At 39.3% G+C, this 27155-nt stretch overlaps 1 protein-coding gene across 2 annotated transcripts in view; it reads right to left on the reverse strand.

Annotated features, from left to right (window-relative positions):
* LOC148065100 (protein sidekick-2-like) overlaps nt 1-26708 on the reverse strand; it is a 190917-nt gene extending 164209 nt beyond the window's left edge. Inside the window, exon 1 of one of the 2 annotated variants that reach the window (XM_087808747.1) lies at nt 26481-26708. In XM_087808747.1, coding sequence (XP_087664873.1) covers nt 26481-26610 — 130 coding nt within the window. In that variant the 5' untranslated portion in view covers nt 26611-26708. The remainder of the gene's footprint in view (nt 1-26480) is intronic. The other variant, XM_087808745.1, reaches the window with a different exon arrangement.
* Between the last annotated feature and the right edge of the window lie 447 nt (nt 26709-27155).

The following is a 27155-nucleotide window of genomic DNA, read 5'->3' on the forward strand; positions in this document are numbered from 1 at the left end:
GCACAGGGTGGCGCAGTGGTTGAACCTCTGGATGTGGCACAGGGTGGCCAATGGTTAAACTTCCTCAAGTGGCGCAATCGTTTAACCTCCTCACGTGGCGCAGGGTGGTGCAGTGGTTAGCGTGATCACCTCACTGCCAAAAGGTTGCTGGTTCGCTTCCATGTCAGGAGGGAGCGCTCTGTGTGGAGTTTGTATGTCCTCCCCGTGTTGCCTAGGTTTACTCCGGGCACTCTGGTTTACTCCCACAGTCCAAAAACATACATAGGTTGATCAGGAAATTGGGGAAATTGTCCGTAGGTATGATTGTGTGTGTGAATGGTTGTGTGCCTTTGTGTACCCTGCGACAGACTGGCGTCCTGTCCAGGGTGTCCCCCTCCTCTCGCCCGGGGGACTGGCTCCAGCCCCCTCCCCGCGTTCCTCATAAGGGATTAAGCGGCATTAAAAAAAGTATGAATGAATAAATGTATCTAATGGGATACCTTCGGAATGACTTTTTCAAGGCAATAAATGACACGTTATTATGAATTTGCCTTGGAATCAAAAGCAAAATGACCAATTAGTGACGATGGATATAATGATGTTTTTTCTAGGACACACCAAAGGAGTGAATACAGACGTTAATGATAAAGCAAATTGACGGATCGACGGATTTATAATGCCGAAAGCTTTTGGCTTGTGTGAGTGTGTGTGTGATCCATACCATGTCCTCTATCATCCCGGAAGAAGATGGATTCCCCTCCTCTCATCAACCCGGCACCGGCCGATGTGTCTGTCACTCCCAATCTTCAATAGGAGGGGAGCCTGTGTCTATTTTTATGAATGTATTCATATTCATTAGTCTGGAGTGTCAGTCAAGAGCAGCAAGTCTTTAATGCGCAGCGTAAACCATGAGAGTCTGGAGGAGCCTCGTCTCATCCCGCAAATTAATAACCGACAAAAGAACAACAGCGTATGGTTCGCATCGATGACAAACAATGACGCACAAAAGAAGGAATAACAAAGATGGAGTCTCCACTGGGGATTTCCACTTTGGACCCTAAAAAAAGAAAGTCATTAATTCAAGTGAAATTAATGACGACCTTTTCTGCTTTTTTTTTTTTTTCCCCTTGACCCAACACGCTTTCCTGCCTCGTAACGTCTCGCCCGCTGAACATCTCGCACGAGCGTCAACTGCTAATGAGAGCAATTAGACGTCGAGGGTTGAACTCGAGGCTCCTCGGAGAGAACACTTGGCTCGACGAGTCAAGATGGTCTGACATAAGTCGCGTCATGACGGATGAGGAAAAATCATCTCAGCGAGAGGCTTCACTTTGTTCATCATTAAAACCTTGATTAAGTTGTTTTTTTAATTGGATAAATGCACAACATATTTCACAGATTTGATGGCGTTGACTTTTTCATTTTTTCGTGGAACAACATGTGTGTGTTTTTTGTGTTTATAAAAAATCCATGATTGGCTAAAATCATGTTGGAAGGTACACATTTTACAATTTAATTTAAGATATTGAATTCCTTGAGGTGTTCATTTTTGGAGAAGCAAAGTTTTTTTTCACACATTTAACTAAGAGAAATTTCAATAGTTTATTTTTCACTACAAGGAGTAAGGAAGTCTTAACTTTTCCACCGACAATGACGGATGAATTTGAAAAAAAGCAGAGTTTTATATTTAAGTTTAAAAGTGTTTGTACTTTCCTCCAGTTTAACGGAAAATTTGAAAACTTTTTTAAAGGAAAAACAAGTTTAGGACATGTATCAGGTTTATTTGTTGGTTAAAGATTCATTATAATAATGCTTTGAAATTAAAAATATGTAAGAATCGTTATTTTACTGTATATTATTTCATTTCACGTACACTTTTTCTAAATATTTTTCAATATTTTGTATTTTTAGTTTTCTTTTACATCATAAATAAAGTTGCTTCACTTTTATCCACCAGTTTTAAACGTGGGTTGATTTAAATTAGTTGTCTTTTTATTTCATTCTTGATTATAAGGAGGAACTTGTTCCCTGTATGAGTCAGACCTGTTATGTTGCCACTTCCTGCCGTTTGATTGGCATTAAGGTCCAAAATAAAAGCTTCTTAAAACTAAAAATGTTCCTCCATAACACCTTAAGGATCTCAAGGCCCCAGGAGGAAAGAGGACCCTGTAATTTAAAGTTGAAATAAAAAGGAATTATAATCGCAAACACTCCTCAAATCTCGGGCGACGGTCCACGTCCGACTCTCGTCTCCGTCGTAAACCACTTGCTGGTACACCGTTTTAGCCTCGGAGCCTTCTAAAGTAATGGAAATACGCTGCTTCCCTACCGCCTCGCCATGTTTTTTTCATGGCCATTGTTTCTGCTCCACCCCACTTCAAATCAAGAACACAATGCTTTCTCCGCTCGTCCGTCCCTCCCTCCTCCGTCGCTCCACTCTGGACAGCATTAATAAAACAGGCCGATGTAGAAACGCGGCGTCGCGTCGGTGTGATTAAAGCTTTTAAACACCGGCACTCTCCGAAGCTCGCGTACGCCGGCGTGGCGGAGCGTGTGCGAGGGCGACGACCAGACACATGTTCTCGCTGTCGTTTGTCGTCCCTTTTTATTTTTTTATTCTTCAACCCGCCACTTCAAGTTAATAGACAAGGTCCGGAGTTTCCGGAGAGATTCCATATACGACGGCGAACACGTAATCCCTACCATGTCACAAAAGCGTTCCCGCCGGGACTTTAACTCAATTATCAGCTGACCTTCTCCTTCCAGGTGAATGTCGTTACGGGGAATGAGGATCTCGTCCGTCGTCGTAGTAAAGTTTTACAACTCGGCATGATTAAAAATAGAAGAGAGGACGTGAAGTTTCGCTAGATTTAAAATCTTAATTTTTTTTTTTTTATAAATTCATTTTGTTCTTTACTTTAATAACCACTGTATTTGTTTTACGATACTGGCAATAAACGTGTTCTGATTTTGACTTTTATCTTGTAAACATAAAAAAATGTGAATAGTAAAAGTTTTTTTTTTACTAAACTGAAGAGAAATCGTAATAATTATACCTTACGTTTTTTATTTTATTTTTTAATGACAAAAAATCCTTTCAGTAATATACATTCTTAACCAATTCTTAACTAATATGGTATTAGCATGATCGAAATTGACCAGAATTTTCAAGGTGGATGGAATTTAATTTATCTGACAAAAGGATCTAGTAGTAGTCGAAGTGGTAATAGTGGTAGTAATAGTAGTAGTGGTGGTATGTGGTATATGTATGAAGTTCATTGTATCCAAATTTGTTTCATTATTTTTATTTTATACTTTCATTACCACTGTAGTATCGTAAAATCCTGGGAATAAACATCTTTTGATTTTGAGGTTGTAAACGGAAAAAAAGGTGTATTGTAAAGGTTTTTCAGTGTCCTTGAAAGATTCAAATCCTTTTTATATATATATTTTTTTTCTGTTGAGAAAATAAAGAAATATTTTAATAATAATGCCTGACCTTTTTATGAAAAACATTTTTTGGATGAAAGAAAATCCTTTCAATAAAATATATTTTTCAACAAATATCAGACTGAATGAATAATAAGGTGATAGCTTGATGGACATTGAACAAAATGTTCCACCTGAATGGAATTTCATTACAGGAAATAAGGATCTAGAAGTAGTAGTAGTAGTAGTAGTAGTAGTAGTAGTAGTGGTAGACAGTGGTATATTCTATGCTGTCATTAACTTTTATTACCATTGTTTTATCTTACAATACTGGCAATAAACGTGTTGATCTTGTCGACGTTAAAAAAAAAAAAGAAGCCTATCCCAGCTTCTTCTGGTGCAAGGTGGTGGACACCCTGGACAGGAATCCAGTCTGTCGCAGGGCACACAACCATTCACACACACACTCACCTATGGACCAGTTCCAAATCAACGTCTGTAGAGAGAGAGGGAACCGGATTGGAGGAAGCGACGTAACACAAGTTGCCTCCCCCCCAACCCGGACCCTGTGAGGTGGTCCCGCTAACCACTGTGCGCCCACGAATAACGAACCTTTTTATCGGATTTTTAAGTAATACAGTTTTGGTCACTTGGGTAATATCAGGTATACCTACATCTGATCTATGGTAATACCCATATTTAAATTGTTTTTCAACTACCTACTAAAACTGTGCCTCAAACAGAGTCAGATTTTTCTTTTAACTCTCACTCCATTGAACAGAAATATTCATCCACTATCTGCTATTAAAATATCCACTCAAGGACCAAATTCGTCTTCCAATTCCCCCTCTATAATCTAATGACAGCACCCCCTGGAGTGATTACCAGAAAAGGAAGTAAAGCTTTCTAATTGAATTTCGCAAAATTAAACATTGAACTGGAGCAACTTCATTTAACTGATACTGATCCCACCGACTCGTATTCCATCTGCGGTACCCACGGGGTGCGGAGCAGACCACCATTGCGACAGATACAGTACCAGCTGAAACTTTCCAGGGAAGGAAAAATAAATGTATTGTCTGATTTTAATTATAAAAAAAAGCTTGACCAAGTGGCGCTTCGGGGACAATGGCACGGGAATACTTCCCGTGGGTTTCTACGGCGGTGGACGAAGCCGCCGCTTGTCACATCGGCTTCTGCTCAGATAAGACATCCTTGCCATTGTTGCGTCTCCCCCCCCGTCACCAGTCAGGCAGCACAAATCAGTTTGGAGCCATCATATGTACATCACATGTGACGCTGATCCGCTTCGGCTTAGCAATCTTGGGAAAAACCTTCGCTGTCAGTCTAAAGTGCGTTCAGATGTCCACTACTGGAGGAGAAAAAAAGAAAAGAAAAGGGGGGACAATGTTGCGACGCAGCAGTCGTCGTACCCAATGGGGGATTTTTGAGTCTATTTGTGGTGGTATGTTTTCTTACGCTGGGAGATAAGAGGAGACAGTAGATGAGGCGGCGGGGATGTAACGGTCCCCTGCAGAATTAAACAGGCGGTGTCTCAAACCCCGGTGACAGGAAATCTCACTCAGATCACAAATGGCTACAATGATTGGATCCGACGTGTGCATCCTTCGCGGCCCGGGATGGAATGTCTTTGTTTGCCCAGGATTATATTCCGTGCGACTTTCAGCGTCTCTGGTTTAAGACCTTCTAGGAGGGTGACCTTTGCTATCAGCCCCGCAAACCCTTTTTTTTTGTTGTGATTCATCCGATTCAACAGTTGTGGAGAAACATCGTGACCCGCTTTAAGAGGTCCCTGATACAATGTTCGGTCTGTATACACCCGCCGGGAATTTTTGTCCCAAAAATGACTCGCAGTCGTACAAACAGGCTTGCGAGTTTGCTGGGGTCAATACGTAAGTAGTACGTCAAGAAATGCTCGGTGGCCCATTAAATAGCCCAAGTACTGACTCACTCTCGGACCTGGCAAGTCTGAGGACGGTGAATAAACTGGGCCGACGATGAAAGACAAGATCAGACGGTGGTTACGACGCCAGAATTCTCAGACAGAGCGGAGACCGTTATTAAAGTTATCAAAGAACTAGACGGATGATTATCTTGACATTTTATTTAGTTGGACGCAGTAATGTGGGTGTTTTTTTGTGGCTGTAAACAATCACAGCTTTTATTATATAACCTCCACCAAGTAATGGTGAGTACAACAATAAAGTTCAAAATTCGGAACCAGAAATTTGGACCTTATAAAGCAAAGCCTACAATCAGTCGTTAACCCCAGGATTCCACTAAAAGTCAACATTGTTCGCTCAGATGATCCCGCAATAAGTGGTAGCATTGGAAGCTACAGTTTCTCCAGTTCTCACTTGACCAGGCAAGAATTACATTTAAAGGGACACGATAAACAAAAAGTACAAACCATGATCTGGACTCTATAAGGCTCAGCATACAATCGATCATTGACCGCTGGTTTCCATTGAAAGTAGAAGTGGCACCATCGCAAATATTGCAGAGGGAGAGGAAGATCGTTCCAAAGCTTAGGAGCAACAGTCTGGAAGGATTTCTCTCCTCTGCTCCTGAATCGTGTTCGAGAACCATCAGTAGATTCTGATCCACAGACCTCAAAGCCCGAGCTGGGGTGTAAGTCTGTATCAGATCACTGATGTAAGGAGGAGCCTGACCATGAATAGATCTGAGAGTAAGAACCAGAATTTTAAAGTTGATCCTGAAAGAAACTGGCAGCCAGTGAAGAGTTTTAAGGTTTCGAGAAATGTGAGTTCTTCTAGTGGAGCGGGTCAGAATTCTCGCTGCAGAGTTTTGTATTAACTGCAGGCGACACTGATCCTTCTTGTTAAGACATGAAAACAAACTGTTATTGAAGTAATAGTAATTGACCAACTTATTTCCTAATAAACTCCAGAGGGATCAATACAGTTTAGCTTACTATCTGTAAGTCATATCTAGGCCAATTTTATGTTTAACAATAAAACAAAATGCCATGTCGGCACCTAAAAAAAAACAGGGTGAACCCTTGTGTTTCCTCTGGGTCGAGGTGATCTGGTGGCCAAAACACAAATGTGTTTGAGGTATCCCTTCCGTTGTTTCTGGGTCAAGGTGAACGACTTCCTTGGCTTTCATAAATACATATGCAGTAGCGGGGGCGCTCCTGTCCTCGACTACTGCGATGACCCGATGCAAAGAAACTGGGAAGTAGGTAGATAATAAAGGTGGGGTGGGAGGGTTGATATGAATAAAATACGATCTATATTAACCACCCAAGATCACTCGCCGTAATTAGACACAGCCACTGAAAATTAAGTTCTGTAAGCAGGAAAAGATACCGAGCTCAAACAAAAAGGGCTCAGATTTGTCAGTTCGCCTTAAGCTGAAATCAAATTCTCGTTGTGATTCTGCAAGCACTAATATAGACAACAATTGCAAAAGTGACAGACGTGATGTCTGGTTTTATCACTTGAGGATTTTCTCCTGGCCCGGAATTTTTCAATGCTTGTCAGCGCATAAATCGCACGTGTGAATTAGGGAGGTAAATTTGTACAGGGAACTTGGAGACGAACGGCGAACGGGTTACAGTTTGAGGCTCAATCTGGACTCCCTAATCCATTGATCCCCCCCATTTACTGTCAGCTGTTTCCTAGCTACCATCAGATCTGTGCAGACTTTCGGATTTGGGATACTGTACGCGGCAGAAAATCTCCGTCCCACTGATGCCGCGCTCACCATTATTTCCTCCATCAATAGCCCACCCTTTAATTCCACACCCCCACCATTGCCTCCCTCACAATGCCTATAGTCATATTCGTTTTCTCTTCCCTTTCTCCGCTCTCGCTCTCTCTCTCCGCCGCCTCACTGCAGTTGGCAGCTTTTGTAGTGGCAGACAGACAGGTTCACTTGGAAGCTTCTCTGCACAGAGGATCATCCGAACATGACGCCTCGTGCTAAAATATCTGATTCAGATGTTGTCTATTCACACGAGACACCGTGGCTATGCCCCACTTCCATTCTTTGTGCTGGAAAAGAGCGCTAAACTTTCCCAGAATTCTTTGGAAAAAGACCTGTTTCGTGATAATGTGCTTGCGAGCGCCTTATAGGTAAAAAAAAAAAAAAAGGGGGGGGAACACGTCAGTCATCTGTCAAAAAAAACGAGTTCTATTTATTTAAAAGTTATTTGGAATATGTGCTGTAGGAATGACAAGAAAAAAAGTTGGCAGGGGTTCTTTTATTTTTAATGGGCACCCGACCCATGCTGACTTTGACATCTACCATTTTTCAACTAAGGACGTTCCCGGCAAGAAATATAAAAAGACGGTAGAAACTAGCTGAGTTTGTATCTTTAGCCTTTAGCCAATTGTAGATAACTAGCAATTGTATATGGGGCTTTTGTATATACTTTTTCATTATTATTTATATTATTATTATAGCTTTAATTTGATATTCTACGTTTAAAAATGTAGTTCCTGGTGACCCTAATCCAACATAGATGTCGTAAAGTCTTTGATGCGCTATTGCCAAATACGGCAAGATTTTTTTGCTAGATACAGGTTCTTGTTGTGTCACTTTCTGGTTTTATCTTCCTGGTAGCTTTAAAAAGTCCCAGTACTTACTTTTGAAAACACTGTCTCTGAATTACCGCTGTAAAGCAGTTTGGTGGTCACATGACTTACAAAGTTTCACAGGGAGGAAAGTGTAGGCAAAGTTGGGGAAAAAGATTTAATGCTGAAATCATGGCTGTTTAGAATGAAACAAATAATAACAGAAAACTTGAAAAATATACGTACATTAAAATGTTACATATTGTGGCTGTAGAGTTATTTTTTTCTATTTTATTTATTTCTATTTATTTTTATCCACCTTTAAATCCTACTATTTCCTTGAAGACTTAAAATATCGTAAGAACATTTTTGAAATAATGTGTATTTTACCATTTTAATTTGTTTTAAAAATGTGTGTCAAATTAAATGAAATACAATAAAATAAAAATGACTAAATAATGCCAAAGCATAATTACTATTTGTAATAACCTTTCTTACCTCAAAGATCTACGAAATGGATCCATCACTAACAAACTACTGGGATCAGTAAAGAATCTATCTTTGAAATCCGCTTGAACTTGTCGCTTCAAAAATCTTTGTTCTCTTCAAGTATTTTATTAAACAGATTTTAGCACTTTTGTAAAAATGTAATTATGGATTGATGGCTGCCCAGATCAGTCTCCCTATATCATGTTTCGTCCTCTGATCTATTTCTTCCATAAACGGAGAGGTTAAATAAATGGTGGATTTAATTTGTGGTTTTGTCGGACTCATGTTTCACCGTCAAGCACTCTGCTCTCCATCTATTAATCAGCTCCGCGAGCATGAATGTATATATAATAGAGCTAGATTTAGCTTTATTTTCCGTCACTCCGAAGCACTTTCTAAAGGTTGTATTTGAGATACATTCAGACTAAGAGCTGTTTTTTTGTTGTGTGTATTTCCTGTCATATGTACATCACATTGCCTTAAGGGGATGAACAGTCGCTTTTACTCGCGCAAGACAAAAAAAAAAGACCTTCCAGTCCTGTCGTATATTTTCAGTCCTCGACCTGAAGTGCTTTCATGACGGGAGCTGAGGGGGCCAAAAGGAAGGAGAATCCAGATGTGACACAAGCAGTACAGCTGACAGTACCACTGTCAGCTCCCATCACCGTTTCCTGACTACGCCGCAGTTTCAGGCAAGGACGACGATGAAGAATCTCCCAAAAAAAAAAAAAATCCCTCGTCGGCAAAACTTGAACTTCTGGATTGTTTGTTGTGAGGGCGTTTAACCGATCGCGACTTTCTAGATCGGCCGCCGGCAGAAGTGGGGGGGATGCTGAGCGGGGACTTACAATGGATATCAAACATGACACCAGACTCAATCGTGGTCAAGAACCCGGGCGACGGAGATGGTAGGACCTAATCAATACTGCATGCCTGGCGTCGACATCCAAGTGGAAGCCCAACAGTGAGACTTGTCGGCCTCCTGCCAAGAACCGGAGCGGCGGACTAAAAACCCTGCAGATGGAGAGACTGGGATCGGTCCATGAGTAGATCTTACGGGCCGGGATAAAAAAAAAAATCAGCGATGCTGTCTCTGCTCATAAATAAAGAACCGGGGCGATGCTGACCTTCTGACACCAGGCACCGGGCTTGGGTGTTCGATCTTTGAACGTACGATCTGTCAAGGATCAGTCGGAGGACGCGGCGCTGACTGTTGGATGTGAAGGCGTTTTTTCCACTCCCGATGCTGTGGCGAACATGTTCTTTATGATTCAGGATCAGTCCTGCCACATTTGTAGCAGCATGATGTTTTCCATCTGTTTGACACAAGATCTCTGTGAAATTCCCGAGTTTATAAAAAATGTATTCGTACATTTCTCCTGTACCCACCAGTGACGACTCTTTCTGGCAAAGAATGTGAAATACCACCTGAACAGTTTTGTGGCTTTACAAAGGCAGATTTGCGGTGTCTTTGCAGGAGGTACACCGACGTAAACTGACTCAGCGAACGATTTAGTTTGTCCTAAATAGATGTTGGACTCTATTGTATCATCAGTTTTCTCTTTTTACAAAACTCTCTCTTCATTGAAATTTTGACATTAGAAAATGATCTTAGACTGCAAATACTTTGTCTTTCTGGAGTTGAAATCTTGTTTACCATAACCACATCCACGCTGTTGGGATTGGTCAAACGTCAATGTTTGTCTCCGCACATCATCAATCCTGGAAGTCCCCGTCTCCAAGGGACTCGTTGTATAAACAAAGCAGGGCGTTTGAAACATTGTGAGTGAGTCAGGAGAGTTGGGTTTTCACATTAGTTGACCTTTAATACTAAATAGACTGAGCTGCATCTAGTCTTATTCCAGTCAAAAACAAAGATACATTTTCTGGACAAGATAAAGCAGTCGAATTAAAAGCCTGGTTATTGACATCTACAACCCTTTTTTCATGTTACCCCTTCAAAATACATTAAACTTGAAATTATGAAGTGCAATGAGGGCCTCCGACCACTTGAATCCAATATTCATGTTTTAAAATCAACAATTCATGAGTAGATTTCCAGAGTTATCGATGCATAATTCAAAGAATGAACATTTTTGAGTCGAAACAAGATTTTATATTGTTATCCTAAGTATTTTACGGTCCTAAAAAAAACAAGTATATTTAGAAGTCACTGAGGAGGTAGACGTTCTCTTGGCACCCGAAGAAGAGCGTTTTTTTTTTTACTTTCTCAAAGTACTCAAATTTACATGAGTAAATGCCAATAACAGGATCCTCTTGTTGACCTCAAGATGTCCACAGCCGTTTCAAGGGAACTAGTGGGCTACCAAGGTTGTCCTTAAATAACAAGCACTTTCTGAACTTCGAAAATGTGTTTAAAATGTTAATAATGGGTTAAATTTATAACTTATTTAAAGATTATTAGCCTAATTAAGTCTGTTTTCTGTTTAGAGGCAGCAACATTTTTATTTGTTTTACTTTGATTGCACTAGGGGGCGCCAGAAATACAGTATTTTTTTTTTTTTTAAATCTTACGTATTGGGGATTTTAAATTAGTTTTTGTATCCAAAGGTTTTTTAGCTTTAATGGCCTTCATGACTCATTTTGTTCCTAATTGAAAGCTTACCAACAACCCAACCTCCCACAATGCACTGCATTTTGAACAGCAGACTATGTGAAAATCCACCCAGAAATGGCCAAAAAATTAAATTCTTTGCTTTGTTCAGGCAGGACAAATATTTTCATTCAGCCAAACATCAGCATTTATGTTTGTCACACGTATAAACTTCTGCCTCTGGAAGACTCGCGTTCACAAAATGTGAAAAAATTGCCTTTTTGCCAGTTTCAACAATTGACTCTTTCAATGGAAGAATTAATTTCGCTCGACCAACAGAAGTATTCCGACAACAGGTCATGAAAGTTTTGTTTGAAGTCGGCGGATGAATGGTGTAGAATGTCAAACTTTTTATTCATGCGAGTGCACAAAGAAAAAGAAAAAAAATGGCTGGTACTTTTCTTCCCGGGTAGAAAAGCAATAGATAACATGTGCCCATCACTCCACAGTCTCTTCCTGCCTCTTTTGCCGTTTTTTATTCACAACACAAGAATACACTCAACAACCCCCCGAGAGGGTCGAGCTGAATAAAAGCAAAGATTCTGTTCTGCTCACATTATTCCGAGAAAAAGCATTGTTTCCTGACGCGGCTTTTCTTCTCTGGCCCTTTTTTTTCTTTTCTTTCTTCTTCTGTTGCTAAAATGTTTACATGGAATTGCTCGCAGGGGCTTCGAGGACGGATGTATGGTCGGTGAAAAGCGGCGCCGGAACAATCCCCCCCCCCAACATGAAAGTAATGACGCCACTTTAGCTTCCGAGAGCGTCCTGACTCCCCTTTCCACAATTAAAATCATCATTTTTTTTTACTCATTAAGGTCATCTTTTCAATCCCGGCTCAGACTTTTTTTTATTCCTTTTTATTAGTCTTTCGTCAAAGAGGAGTTTTCTCATCCCAGGCTCGGGTTCATTAGACTTTAAGCCGGAGAGAATTATTACGCCAAAGACTTGAGTGTTGTTCCCGTCGCGGCCGGTTCCCTCCTCCTCGCTCTCATCAGTAAACAGAATCACTCAGAGCTGTGTGATTAAGACCTGCTTCGGAAAAATAAAGGACTCGCTGGCGTTTGTCTGAAAAATGACGACGGAGTGAGCTCGGGTGTGTTCGTCTTCTTCTTCTTCGAGGAGCTGTCCCGGAGACGTCGCTTCATCAATATGAAGAGTGGAAAGAGTATTTCCGGACAACAATGGAGAGTGAGGACGACAACGTTTGGCGCTGACCGCAGGATCCATCAAAACGACCGGCGGTTCTTTTCCTTTAAATCCTTCTAACTGGGTCGTTTTAGGCGTCAGCGTTTCTCAAAATGTTTCTAAAATTGGATCAAAGAGCATTTGAGACGGTCAATACATTGATAATGGAGGTTTTTATTGTCATTATACATGGGGTTGTGTCCCAAATCGCGCGATTCTGCACTTACACTTGTGAGTGTGTGCGCAATGAGCACTCAAACTTTCTGAAAATTGAGTGTGGATCGATGGACACTTTCCACCCTTAATGGCCGCCATCTTAGTGCTAGAGTGGTAGATGAAACTGAAGCTACGTCACTGACGACGCGTTTTCGAGCAGGTATTGGCGTAAATGTCTCGAGAAAACGCTCATTTTACCATGAAACAACACAACAACAATAATAAGACGATGAAACACAACTTAAAAACTTGTTTCGATCGGCGAAAAGTGCTGTCAAGTGTTGGAGATAGAGTTCCACGTTCGGTTGCAATCAACATTAAAAAGTAGTAGAAGAAGAAGCTGTCGAGTCATTTCCGATAAGTGTGAAGAAGCAGTGTTTGATTTGAGACGGTACTACCCCGCAAGAAAGTGCACTGTCTTACATTGTACTGTAAAGCAGGGCACTTAGAGTAGAGCGTGATTTGAGACACAGCATAGGGAAATATATAGAAACTTTGGTTGTTTTGAAGCTCTGAGCGAAACATACGTCGCTTTTAACGACAAGTTTTTGTATCCAGTTTTAAAAGACTACTTTTTAGTTGTGGGTTGCAGAAACCATGTTTTTTAGGTGGTCTTGTTATTTTATTTTTTGGTGTTTTTATCTAAAAAGTAATTGAAACTGTTGCTGAAACTGAAAAAATATGTAAGTTTTCTTATTCATAGATCATAGTCAACACCTGACATCATCTTGGAAGAGCCAAGGTCTCAAGCTGGCAAGTTTCCACAAAATTTGCTATAATTTTTTTCTGATGAAGCTTCATGAAGCAGTATCATTATTTTCAGAGTCCACTAGATGGCAGTCTCTGTTGTGTCCCAAATCGCGCACTTCTGCACTTACACTTGTGAGTGTGTGCGCAATGAGCACTCAAACGGTCCGAAAATTGAGTGTGGATCGATGGACACGTTCCACCCTTAATGGCCGCCATCTTAGTGATGTAGATGAAACTGAAGCTACGTCACTGACGACGCGTTTTCGAGCAGGTATTGGCGTAAATGTCTCGAGAAAACGCTCATTTTACCATGAAACAACACAACAACAATAATAAGACGATGAAACTCAACTTAATAACTTGTTTCGATCGGCGAAAAGTGCTGTCAAGTGTTCGTGATAGAGTTCCACGTTCGGTTGCAATCAACATTAAAAAGTAGTACAAGAAGAAGCTGTCGAGTCATTTCCGATAAGTGTGAAGTAGCAGTGTTTGATTTGAGACGGTACTACCCCGCAAGAAAGTGTCTTACATTGTACTGTAAAGCAGTGCACTTAGAGTAGAGCGTGATTTGAGACACAGCATAGGGAAATATATAGAAACTTTGGTTGTTTTGAAGCTCTGAGCGAAACATACGTCGCTTTTAACGACAAGTTTTTGTATCCAGTTTTAAAAGACTACTTTTTAGTTGTGAGTTGCAGAAACCATGTTTTTCAGGTGGTCTTGTTAGTTAAAAAAAAACATGGGTAAGTAAAATATCCTTCAATAAAATCTTGGATCCAGATGGTAATCCAGAATGTAACCAGATATAATGATGATCTTTCCCCTTTTCTCGCCAACAACCAGTCACGTAATGTCTTTGGTGGTGGTTTAAAAAAATAGATTTAAAGTGTAATTTGGTGTTTTTATCGAAAAAGTCATTGAAACTGTTGCTTAAACTGAAAAAATATGTAAGTTTTCTTATTCATAGATCATAGTCAACACCTGACATCATCTTGGAAGGGCCAAGGTCTCAAGCTGGCAAGTTTCCACAAAATTTGCTATAATTTTTTTCTGATGAAGCTTCATGAAGCAGTATCATTATTTTCAGAGTCCACTAGATGGCAGTCTCTGCACTATTTTCCTTTGTTTAAAACAACTGTTCTAATAAAACATCACATAATTTTTAAACTGATGGCGCCACCTACTGTCCTCTAAACAACATGACACTGTTCACATGAAGCTTCATCAGACCATGACTAATAAAAGATAGTGGAACTTTTTGATTAATTTTTTTGAACTGAAGTAAATTTTTAACTGAATGCTAAACTTGCTAGCTTAGCTACTAGCAAACAGTGCTAGCTACTAGGGGGGAAAGTACCACCCCGTAACGCTCTTTGTATAATGCATAGCCTAGATTCTAAAATCTGTAAATCTATAATTTGTCAATCAAAAGATGAACTTTTTTATGACATAAAAAGGTTTTTCAGAAGATTTTTGCGTTGTGTTTAAATGGAGGGAATCTTGTCTATGAAGATTCAAATGATTTGGAACAAAATGAGACGTTTGCTGTCAAAAGATGATGAAAATAACTAATGAAAATTGTACGATAATAGAAAGAACGACCAGATTTCAGGTAGAGATTGAAAGACCTTTCTTCTTCGCTCTCTTGCCCTCATGCTCCATTTTTAATTTATGCTCCAGTCTAAACTCATTTTAAGCAGCGAGATCGAGTCCGTATTTTCAAAGGAAGCCTTCAATCTTCAGAGAAACCTGAGGGCCAGATCTATTTAAATCCCCCAAGTACAATGACCGGAATGAATTAGAACCTACAGAAACACCATTTTCTGAAAAATCCCTCCCATGCGCTCATGCAAGAGCCATGAACGCTCAATTATTGATGTTAAGTTCATTGTGTCGAATATAAAGTAAAGTTCATACATGTTTTATTCTAAATTGAAGTTTTCTCCAGCGCAGCAGGAGCAAAGATCAGGCAAATATTCCGCCTCAACGTGAATAAAAGCTACGATGTTTTTTTATGCTAAAACTTTAAAAGACGATAATATGATAATATTTTATGACTGTGACCATCACCTCGTTGACTCGTGCACAAAACCATCCGGAAAAAAGAAATAAATTATCAGTGGAAAATGTGAGATAAAGATTGAAAATATTGAACTAAGTGATATTTGTAGTCAATGCCTGGAATGAATGGATTTTGTTTGAATTAAAATTGTTTTAAAATACTAAATAAATTACCTTTTAAGGTTATATTTCTACTTTGTACAGTAGAAATTATAGTATAACTCAAAAAAAAAAGTCTAAAAATACTTACTAACACAACAGCAACCATAATGATCGAGGCAAAAAAAACATGGGTAAGTAAAATATCCTTCAATAAAATCTTGGATCCAGATGGTAATCCAGAATGCAACCAGATATAATGATGATCTTTCCCCTTGTCTCGCCAACAACCAGTCACATAATGCCTTGGTGGTGGTTTTAAAAAATAAGTAAAACAGATTTAAAGTGTAATTTGTGTAGATTAAACAAATGTTTAACATGAAATTGTTGTTGTATTGTTTGCATCAATCAAGGATCAGTCGGAATATTTATAGTGGAAAACAACACAAAGTCACACAAAAAAAAACTTTGTCCTCTAAGTTTTAATAATTCTGTTAAACTATTCAATTATTTGCAATGTGTAGACCTCTGCCAAGCAGCTTATTTCACATCACATCCTTTTTTAAAACCCAACAAACATTTGTTAGGTCAGTGTTTTTCCGACATGAAGAGATTCCTTACAATCTAGAAAAAATATCTTGTGTGATTAAAATCATATTGTTCGATTGAAGTTGAAAATAGTTTGATTACAGTTGAAAATTGTTTGATTGTAGTTGAAAATTGTTTGATTGTAGTTGAAAATTGTTTGATTATAGTTGAAAAATGTTTGATTATAGTTGAAAATTGTTTGATTATAGTTGAAAATAGTTTGATTATAGTTAAAAAATGTTTGATTATAGTTGAAAATTGTTTGATTATAGTTGAAAATGGTAAGATTACAGTTGAAAATAGTTTGATTATAGTTGAAAATATTTTGTTTATAGTTGAAAATATTTTGTTTATAGTTAAAAATTGTTTGATTATAGTTGAAAATTGTTTGATTATGGTTGAAAATTGTTTGATTTATGTTAAAAAATAGTTCGATTACACTTGAAAATCATTTGATTTCACTTGAAGAAAAAGAAGGTTCCCTATAAGGTCATTGCTATCAATTTAATTGTAAACCTATTTAAAGTTAACATTTCAACGTTATTTTCAATAATCATAATAAATTAGAATTAGAATAGTAATAGAATATGACAGGAGAAAATGAACTTAAAAAAATTACTGAAAGTATTCCTGAACACAACTAAAACGTAATCATATTTTTCCTATTCTTCTTAAAAAGGAAAACTAATAAAAAAAAAATAAAAAAAAATTCTGTCTCATGTCAAATAAATACAAATGTAACATTCTTTTCAAAAACATTGAATTGTCTTTTAACTGGCAGTGATAAAACGACAGCAGCGTCCACACACCAGTCGGTCGTGTCGACTCCTCATAAACGCCTCCGGTGTTTCTCCTCCGACCCCCGTCCAAGAAAAACCGTCCGTAAGTAATATTCTCACCATAAGTGCTGAACGCAGCGAAAAAAAAAAAAAACCCCGGCGAGGGCGAGTAATAATAATTCCGGCCTGTCTGACTAATATGGCAGCATGACACATGGCGGGAGACACGTCTCTTTGCTCCATGCAAATAGCCATTACGATAGACCCTCGGGGCAAATGGCAATTACCGGGGCGAAGGGGGTTGAGCGCCAGCGCCCCGCAGTACCCGCTAATTTGATTACATTTCCATTATGAACTATAAACACACTTTTGCTGCTCGACTAAGCCAATTAAAGGACTCCTGAAGCTAAGAAATGTTGACACTGCCTTATTGTTTTTCCCGCCGTCTGACGGCAAGCCTTCGTCACCCCGAAACTGATTTGATTCTTAATCAAACGTCGAAGAGGTAGGTGTTGGGGCATCAGGAGACCGTCATGTGTTTCACCCGGCGGCGAAATTCCAAAACCTGGCGTTTAGTCCCCCCAAAAAAAATGGTGGAAGACATCTGTTCCCTACTCTCTGGAGCGCTACACATTTCTAATTAAGCTTGTTTCAACAAAAGCAGGAGGAAGTGTGGGTTTCTATCAAGGAAGTAACAGTAGAGTCACGAGGGCCCCCCCTGTGTGGAAATGGTGACGCAAGTCTTTCTTAACGTCAGAGAAACGCAATCATTTCATCACCTGTAGGGGGGATTCAGATGTATCATCTCTCAGGGAGCGCTCCAGATATATCGGAAATACAGTATTATTCGCTTCCTGTGTGTCGACTTCTATTTGGTTCATAAAATTCACAATGGTTTCAGGACTAGAAAAATGATATAACAATCTCGTATGACGTCCAGGAATCCTGTGAGAAAACTCATTTCGGCCACTTGATCTTTTTCTTCTTAGGGTCAACACCCGAAGTCCGTGAGGAGCTTCGTTCCTTCGTCGTCACATTAGCAGGAAATTCATTTTGGAGCAAGAGCTGAAAAATCCCATCAATGTTCGTGTCATTGTTCGAAAAAACTGCTGCTTTTTACTTCTTGAAAAATGAAGGAAAGAGTAAAAAAAATGTATTTAAAAGGATAAAAACTACTATAAAATAATGTAGATTTAAGTATTTACTTATTAAACCAATAAAATAAATATATGAAAATGTCATTAATCAAATATAACAATGGTCTTGATACTCTTAAATACATTTTTGCAATGAAACAAGACTAAAAACCTTAATCGAAATAAAATAATCTGTGTTTTTTAATATACCTGCAATACAGGATAAAGTGGCAAAAAAAATTGTTTGGTTTGTAACTTGATGGTCCTCAATTTCCTTAGCTTTCTTTCAAATTTATTAAAAAAAAATCTTCAAACTTTTATTTAGTTTTAATCGATTATATTTTGCTCTAAATTTGTTTTATTTGACACTAAACACTCAAAATAAAATTGATAGCATAGTGGTCGTAGCGTGATAAAATGTGATCGCAGAACAGAAACAGTAGACGCAAAGAAAAGTAACAAATCCTTCAATAGACTTTTGGATCCGGATGGTAGTCCAGAACGATATCTAATCATCTACACCGTGCTAACAGACAGCGAAATGATCTCCTTGGCAGTGATACGATTTCCATACTAAAATAAAATTCATCAAACTAATGTTATTACTTCAAACAGATTATAAATGTGGCTTTTTAAATCACACTCTTGCTAAAACCATTGCTGGAGCCAAGGCTACAAGCAGGTTAATTCATACACATTTTGATATGATTCTACCCTTTGTTGCTAGTTAAATAGCTTTACTTAACTACCCTGAAACGCATAGCGAATAGGAAAAAGTGTTATTATAGGGTTGTTTTTGTTTTATTTGAACTGAACGATATACTTGCTAGCTTAGCTTAGCCGCTATCAGTGTTAGCGCATTCTGAGGTTCAACTAACCACAGCGTAACACTTTGTTTCTTGCAAATTTATATAAAAAATTCTCTAATTTTGTCAAATTGTGCCAGAGTAAATCCTTGAATTCTTAATAAAAGTTGTAAATAAAAGCTCTTTATTTTCAGTTACATGGCGGTAAAGATGAAACAACATCTGGGTCACACGTAAGAAAGAAGATAATAATTGGGATTCATGCCTAATGTGGGAATTTTTTTTTTCGTCTTTGTGTGTCTCTTGACAAATCCTTGTGCTAGATCTTTTTTTCTTTTTTTTTTAATGCAAACGGGAAAGTTGGTTAAAAAAAAGTCCCTTCAGCGCCTCCATATGGTTGATGTAAGTTTGTCAGTGGGACTATTTTCCTTGGAACTTCTCGAACAAGAACGGGAAGAAAGAGATTTCTTGCATTCTCCATAGAGCGTCTACCACAGTCAGAGCAAGTCCTCTAATGTATTAGAAGGTTTTTGAAATTCAATCAGCGTCTCCTGGAGATCACGAAAAAAAAAAAAACGAGGCTGACATCCCTGGAGATTCCGAAAATTCTTTGTCTACCCTGTCATTCATTCACTTCCTGTCTTCATGAATTGAACATGCAACCTTAGTGCTGCGTCTCCTAATAATGACATCATCAGTCCCCGTCATTACGTATTCATGTCAACGTGTCAAAAGCGGTGAACGTTAAAAAAAAATAAGCAAAAGTGACCCAAATATGAAGCTGGAGATTAAGACGATAAAACCCCAAAATATAGTGAATACTTCACGGCAGGGGATCGCAATTAAGCGGCTCCGACGACGTATATATCCAAGTCTGAACGGACGCCGACGAAGAAGCCGAGACGCCATCGATTGTATCAAAACGTGCGTGATCTCTCGCTTGATGGGCCTCTTTAATCTCGCCGCACATTGATTCCTCTACATCTCTGTGTACGTCACTGAAGGAGATGAAATATGATTTTTTTTTTTGCCGTCCGCATTAGAGGAGGCAGTTTTAATCACACGAGGATTCAGAGTGTTTTTAAACAAATGCTTCTTTTTTTTTTTATTCGTGTAAGCATGTCGGATTATCGTAAGATTTAAAGATTTGGAAATGGCGGACAGATGTCAGGCGGCGTCATAACGCGAGTCCAGAAAATTATAGCAGCTGCTGGTTTGGCGGGATGTCAACGCCATCGAGATTAAAGCCCCGAGCAGACAGGAAGAGGAATCACCAGCAAGGGCAACATGAGTAGCTTTTTTTTTTTTTTTTTTCCCTTATAGGTATGTATGTGTTTGATGCTTGCTGTGTTTGTAGAGCGAAAAAAAAGTACATTTTCAAGCGCAAACAACTTTTGACAGCTGATGACAAGTTGTTTGGCAGCATCAACGCCACAACCTTCTCTGCTGTGATTTCAGTCAAAAAGAGGATATCACACCAAAAAATATATCAACTTTATGGACTTAAACATTGGCTTCCTTCCAGAGCAGAAACACACTCGTTAATGTGAGTTTTTCTTTTCGTATGTAGTTGTTTTAATACACAGATTGATATGAAAGTGGGGTTTGGATGTCATATCTAACTGGGAGGAGGCCCCAGGACAGACCTATATATACAGTTGACCTGAGAATCCTATTTTATTCCCCTTGAACATCAGGACAAGTTTTTTTTGACGATAAACTTTTCGTTGACCCCGACATTCCTGCAGTTGGACCAACATAGAGCAAAGTCGCCGGAGACAAGAGTTTCAACGCTATTAAATATATTTTTCGGTGATTTATTTGGATTCATTTGAAGATTAAAGACCTCTTACAGTATAACTATTACCCACGTAACCACCAAAATGACTCGACAGCACTGAGTCGGTGAAGGCGCTTGCGTTCATTTCCATAACGCCACAACTAATGAGAAACAACTCGCCTGGATATTGACTTAACAATATGACATTTTCTCTCATTTTAGATTCATAGTTTTCTAGACATTGCCCCGCACAGTAACCCACGTAACCAACCAGCTTTACCTCACAGGGTCAGAGATGACGCTTGCATTCATTACCATAATGACTGAATTACTGAGAGCAACATGCCGGAAAGGTTGAACAGGAAACCAAATTGAGATTTTCTCTTATTTTTTAACTCACTTCACATGATTTTATCCTTCTTTTTTTTCCACAGACATTTATACAATCCAAACATCGGGGGGAGCCAGAAACAAATACGGAGTTCACTGAGAGGGGATGAGACAAGGCATGATTTGCGGTCCAAGTTTTCAACTGTTTATTAGGTAAGAAATTGGCTTTAAAATATGGATTTGTTTTCAATTTAAAATGCAAATTTAATAAGAAATGTGTGGGGTGGGATGTACTTACATCTTAGTGTAACAACGGATGAGATTGAAACACAATGGATATAAATGGGGTTTTTTTAAAAGGTCAATTTACCGAAAACAGAAAGTGAAAACAGAGGCAAAAACGAAAAGACGATATCTGTGACAAAACCTATTTACCTTCATTCCAGAACCAGACTGTGAAATGAGTCTTTAAACTGTTCTCAGAGATAGTTAGCAGTAAGTGGAAGGCTCCCCTGTGGACTCTATCAGGTTCCACACCAGAACAAGCAGCAGTACTTAACACAGCAGGAGAAGAAACCTGCTGAAAAAAAAAGAAACAAGAACGCGCCACCTTCACTTTCCCAGGAGCCTAATATGCTTGTGTCGACTAATTTTTAACATCCTCGGAGACTCTGTGCGCTCGGGGAGCAGCTCTAACTTCATGCACAGCCACAGTCGGTGTGTGAGTAATTTGCAAACACAGATTCCCCAAGAGGACAGGATCTGGAGGTGGCGGGAAAAAAAAAAGAAAGACCCCCGTGAAGACGACGACAGCGTCTCTGCAATGTAGTAATTGTGCACCGTACAGGAAGTCCTCCTCTGCTGTAAGAGTCTGAGAAGTGAATCCATCACCGATGCTAATTACGGGGACATCCGAGGGGTCTGAATACCCACCACCCCCCCAAAAAAAAGATGAGAAAGAGGTCTGTTTGTGAAGTCGCACCCGTACACACCCCGGTCATGAAGGGAAGGAACGTTAATAACAGACGAGTAGAACTGTGCCCTGAATAACAAGAGACGGCTGATAAGGTTTCAAGCACAAGCGAGTGTTCACAAACAAACAAGCAAAGGGATTATGCTGCTCTCGTGTTGTGAGGCGAGGGCCAGAGGAGCAGAGATCCACCTACCATCAGTAGAATCTTTAATTAAAAAATGCAGAGAGGAATAAAAAAAATGAAATAATAACCCACCGTTGACTTATTCAATCAACTAATGCTTCTTTTTTTTTTGCTCTTCACGTGTTGTTTTGAATGAAAAGCGAAAAAAAAGGTCAGAACATCTATTTGTATGCATGAAAAGTGCAATGTAAAAACTTTATTGAAAATAGATGTTATATAGATGTTCTCCTTTCCTTTCCAATTCGGAATAAGGTTCATTATGATGGAAATGAAAAAGAAGGGAATAAAATCCCAATTTTTTTTCATTAAATTTCCATTTTTATAAGAATAAAATCCCTATTTTCAATCCTTTTTCTAAGCTAATAAACAGTTGAAAACCGCATATCATGCCTTGTCTCATCCCCTCTCAGTGAACTCATCTTTATCGAATATCCTTCATCATTATTAATGAACAAACAAAAATATAATATTATAATAAAATATTTTATACGTGAGTCAAGAGTTGGCGACAGAATATATTTAAACATTTTTTAATGTATTTGAAGAATAAAAAACCCTCACAGTATAACTCAATCCAAAACTGCTTAACCGTACTAAGTCAGCAAAGGTGCTTGCGTTCATTTCCATAATAGCTTAACTACTGAGAGTCTGCAGTCAGTTGTCACTACATGTTAAAACGTAATACATGCTCAGAATATATAATTGTAGAAAATGTTTTTTTCTTATAGTCTGAGCATTTATTTTTCACAAAGTTTTACATGTTAGCATGTAAGTTGAGAACATTGTGCTTGTGATTCTTCAAAATACACATTTTTGTATTTTTTGGCAATTTATTTAAAGATAAGATGAAAAAAAACTATATATACTGTATATATTTTGTTTGTTTTTTGCTCTATATCACCCCCTGAAATCCAAAAGTTGCCCTTTTGTCTAATGGATTTTAAATGTAAGCATCCAAAATATAACTTTTATTTAAAAAAAACAACTCAAATTAGATGATGAGTCAGCGATTGAAGGCGCTTCTCATCTTGTCAAATGACAACAAAAAAATCTGATTTTTTTTCATGTAAAACATGAATATTCCATGACAGTTCATCTGGTGTTTCTGTAATAAAAAACCATTACATTGTAGTGCAGACGGAGACATTGGGTTAAATGATATTTAATGTGAACATTTATCAAGCCTGATGAGAATATTCATGGCTCAATACTCCGATAAACCAAGCAGGATCTTTCATCAATTTACCTTCTTTTTTTGTGACAAACCGGTGGCAGCTGGTGCTAAATCTTTAAAGGAGGGCGACAAGGGATTTGTTCATACTTTGTCAGACAGGATGAAGTGAAGAGTATATATATGTTTTGGTTTTGGAAACTAATGTTGCACCTTTGGGACTTGGGAAGTATATGCTGTTTTATTAACTCGCCGTATATTTTTTTGGAAACTTGTTCAGGCATTTTTTAAAACAGGGATTCTTTGGCCGACAAAATTCTTTTGGAACTAAAAAACAAGTGATCGAGTGCGAGACTCATAGAACAAGACATCTTTTTAAGTGCGAGTAAACATGTAGTGGCTGAAGATGCATCAGGAACGACTCTATTCCGGGTCCTTTGAAAACCAAATAAAAACAGATTAAGGTGCAACTAGAGATGTATTTTTCTCCTCTTCATCTCCAACCCAAGCACATACTGTATGCTCCAATCAAACTACAAATATCAGAAAAACACCTTTTCTGCTTTGTCCTTTAAACATGTTGCTTTGCCTTTCGCACTTCACTTCAAAGCACTGACATCTGTTGCAATCTAGTGCAAATAAATGACTTTGTTCGCGCTTTTGTTTTGATTGACATGAACTTACGAAGTAATTACGAGACAATAACCACATAGGAAAAACAGCTTTCATGACTTCAATTGACACTGAATATCGCACAAAGATTATGACTGATGGCTTGTTATCAGTGTCATCTTGTTCTCTTTCTTTCTGCTCATTCTGTAAAGGGAGGCAGCAGCCTATCCCAGCTACTTGGGGTGAGAGGTGGGTTATTCCTCTATGGGAGGAAGAGAAGCTACTGTATGCCACGATGTAACTGTTTATCTTAAGTACAAGTTTTCCTGGATTATATTAAAGTTAGGGTTAGGGTTAGGGTTAGTGATTGGGGTTAGGGTTAGGGTTAGGGTTAGGGTTAGGGTTAGGGGTTAGGGGTTAGGGGTTAGGGTTAGGGGTTAGGGGTTAGGCTTAGGGTTGTCCTTGTGTGTTCAAGTAAAGGATGGTAGCAAAGTGGTTAGCAAAGTTGGTTGCAACAGATGACGCTTAATTAAGTAGATAGATTAAGGTAAAGGATCGTCCAATAATGTACCGAAGACGGTCCGAAATTGGCGTTTCTCTTTAGAAGGAAGATTCATCCCCAAAGAAGTCATAATTATGTCGTAGGACATTTTTTTCAATGTCAACGTGGTGACTTGCTGTAGAGCTGGGTATCAATCTAAACTTTTTGATACCAATACCTTTCCTTCGATACCGGTTCCTGAATTTCCTGGATTTATTCTAACAAAAATTAAATGGCATAACACATAGTACAAATGTTGAGTAGGTTTTTTTTCAGCTTTGGTAAATCCCCACTCTATGCTTTTTCTTCCAGAGACAACAAATAACTTTATCTGATCTAATAACAATCGTATCTGGTGCCTTTGTCAGTTTTTTTTGGGAACAAAAACATACATTATCAAGTTTAGATCTTGCGTGGGTACCAGAGAAAAAGGCATGTTACGATTACTCAGTACTACCGAAAGGATCGGTTGGTGCCACATAAGAACAGAAAGTTCGCTACGAGCCCCACTTTAGTATCGGTTGTACTCAAGGTTATTTTGGCCTTTTTCTTCTGTGCGAGCATTAGTATGGTGGTGTCATTTGTGGTGGACTGACGGCTCAATGAACCCTTGAGTGACTCAATCACTAATTTTCCCACCACTCAGTACGCCGGGCCAAGCGGGTGAAAAAAAAAATCACCAAAGCCTGTTCGAAGCAATCAGGATAATGGTAGAGACGGTAGAAAGGTTGCAATTCCAAGGAATGCTGGATGGAAAAACACTTGTCTTTGGCGTGGACTTTCTGGCTATGATCCATTCTAAAGGTGGTTTATATGGACCCCCTGATATGACTTAGGGTTAGGGTTCCTAAACGTCTCTATCAATGCTTTTGATAGTGACTTTGTATAGTCTAGAAGCTGTTGCTGTCTTTTTTCCTGCGTCCTATGTCAGTCACCGCCTGACTTATCACAATATTACAATTATGAATCCCATAAAGCACCCACTCAGAGAAATGCCCCCAATTTTCGCTCATACCCGTCATTAAACCGCTTCCCCTAATACCATCAGACGGGTCAAGGGATACGGGGTCAACCGCCCGGAAAGGTCACGCCGACTCCCCCTGTAGCGCCGAGCCATATATATACCCAAATAAAACATTGTGAATTATTCATCCGTGGACATTACTTGGAAGACCTGGACATTAGGCAAATGTAATCTGGCCTTCAGATAATGACCTTGCTTCGCTTTCCCCCCACAGCCAGAAGTAAACGACTGCCATTGCTATTAAAGTGACCTGTACGATCAATCTGCGTGAGAGTGGAGACGCCCGTGCACATCTCATTGACTTCTACTATAAAAACACTTGTCATTCACAGTTAAACGGTCGACTCGGGCAGGAAACGTATAATAAATGCAGGTTTAGAATAAACTGAAGATTGAAATTAAAAGTTCTTGTTAATGTACGAATGAAGGCATCCATACTCAATATATTTATCTGGGTGTTACATGTCTGGAATACATACATACATGTGGAATAGAGTGAAATTTTTTTTTTTGGGGGGAAATGCTAATAAATTGCTAGCCACTTTATTTGGGACCTGTGGGCAGAGATGCCCCCATAAAGGGGGGGTGCTTATAGAGATGTGAACGTGGAGGTACCTCACAATTTTTTTTATTATATTTTGGTATTTCCAATATAATTACAATGATCTTATTATTTGTTGCTGAAGCCAAGGAAAACTAACTGGAGAATTTCAAATTCTAAGGGTATTCAGGGAAGGGTAAAAGGAAAGCCTTAATATCTCACTTGCCAAACCAGGACAGCTGACACATGATGGGTTAATAAACGACAATTCAATAAGCATTTCAATAAAACACACAGATGAATGAATTAAATCCGAAAAATCCCAAATGGTTACACTTTATTCTGAAAGTTTTCTCTACTTATTTGTTGGATAAAATTCATTTGGAAATTTTTGCTGCGATAAACGAGTGGACCTTAAGGAGGGGGGGGGGGGGCACATAAATCTGCGATTTAACCCTGAATATTTGGACTCAAATATCGGGTCAGTGAACGTCTCACTTGCCATAACTTCGAGGGGGGGGGACTATGGACGCCAAGTTTTGAATTATGACTCATTCATCTCGCACCTGCTGAGCATCCACAGAGAAAGAAAGAGAGAGAGAGAGGGAGAGGAAAAATAAAGATGTCCTACCTTGAGCTTCAGCACCGGACAACGCCATCAGCAGCATCCACCCGAAGAGCGACATCGCTCGGACCCGTCCAACAACAACGGTCCACGTCGCGTCCCCGGTGCGTCTTTCCCTTCTCCACGCTGGGGACATGTTGCTCCCGTATAGGGTTGGGAGGAGGAGGCGGAGGAGGGGGAAAAAAAAGGATGGAGAAACAAGTCCTGTCTGGATCCACCGGTGGGTGAGTAGTGACCGTGGGAGGAGGAGGAGAGACGTCCTCCGTCAGAGCTCACCGGGCACGCAGACTGGTGTGTGTGGGGGAGTCCGTGGACAAAGTCCCGCATGAGCGAGGCGGAGTCAAGTCCAATTGAATTTGCCCGTCAAGTGAGTATTGACATCACCCACTTCTCTCCCCCCTAAACCCCCCCAAAATAAAAATAAAAATCCAATAAACCGAGGTAGGAACGTGAATCAGCACTTCAAAGTTATTTCTAATGATTTCACCCACGAATAGGTTCTTGTCAGGAAAAAGTCCACAGTGACGCGCGGACGCGTTAGTTCCACCTGCTTCAGCCGGACCTGGATAACTCGATCACTGCCTCGGAATAAAAGTCTTCACTGGAATACATCGTTAGGGAGCTTTCTTTTTTTACGCACAGAGGCAGTTTTTTGAATTGAGCCTCGCACCCAGTGATGTG

Source organism: Callionymus lyra, chromosome 15 (assembly GCF_982586985.1).
Source record: "Callionymus lyra chromosome 15, fCalLyr1.hap1.1, whole genome shotgun sequence".
NCBI classification, from domain to species: domain Eukaryota; kingdom Metazoa; phylum Chordata; class Actinopteri; order Syngnathiformes; family Callionymidae; genus Callionymus; species Callionymus lyra.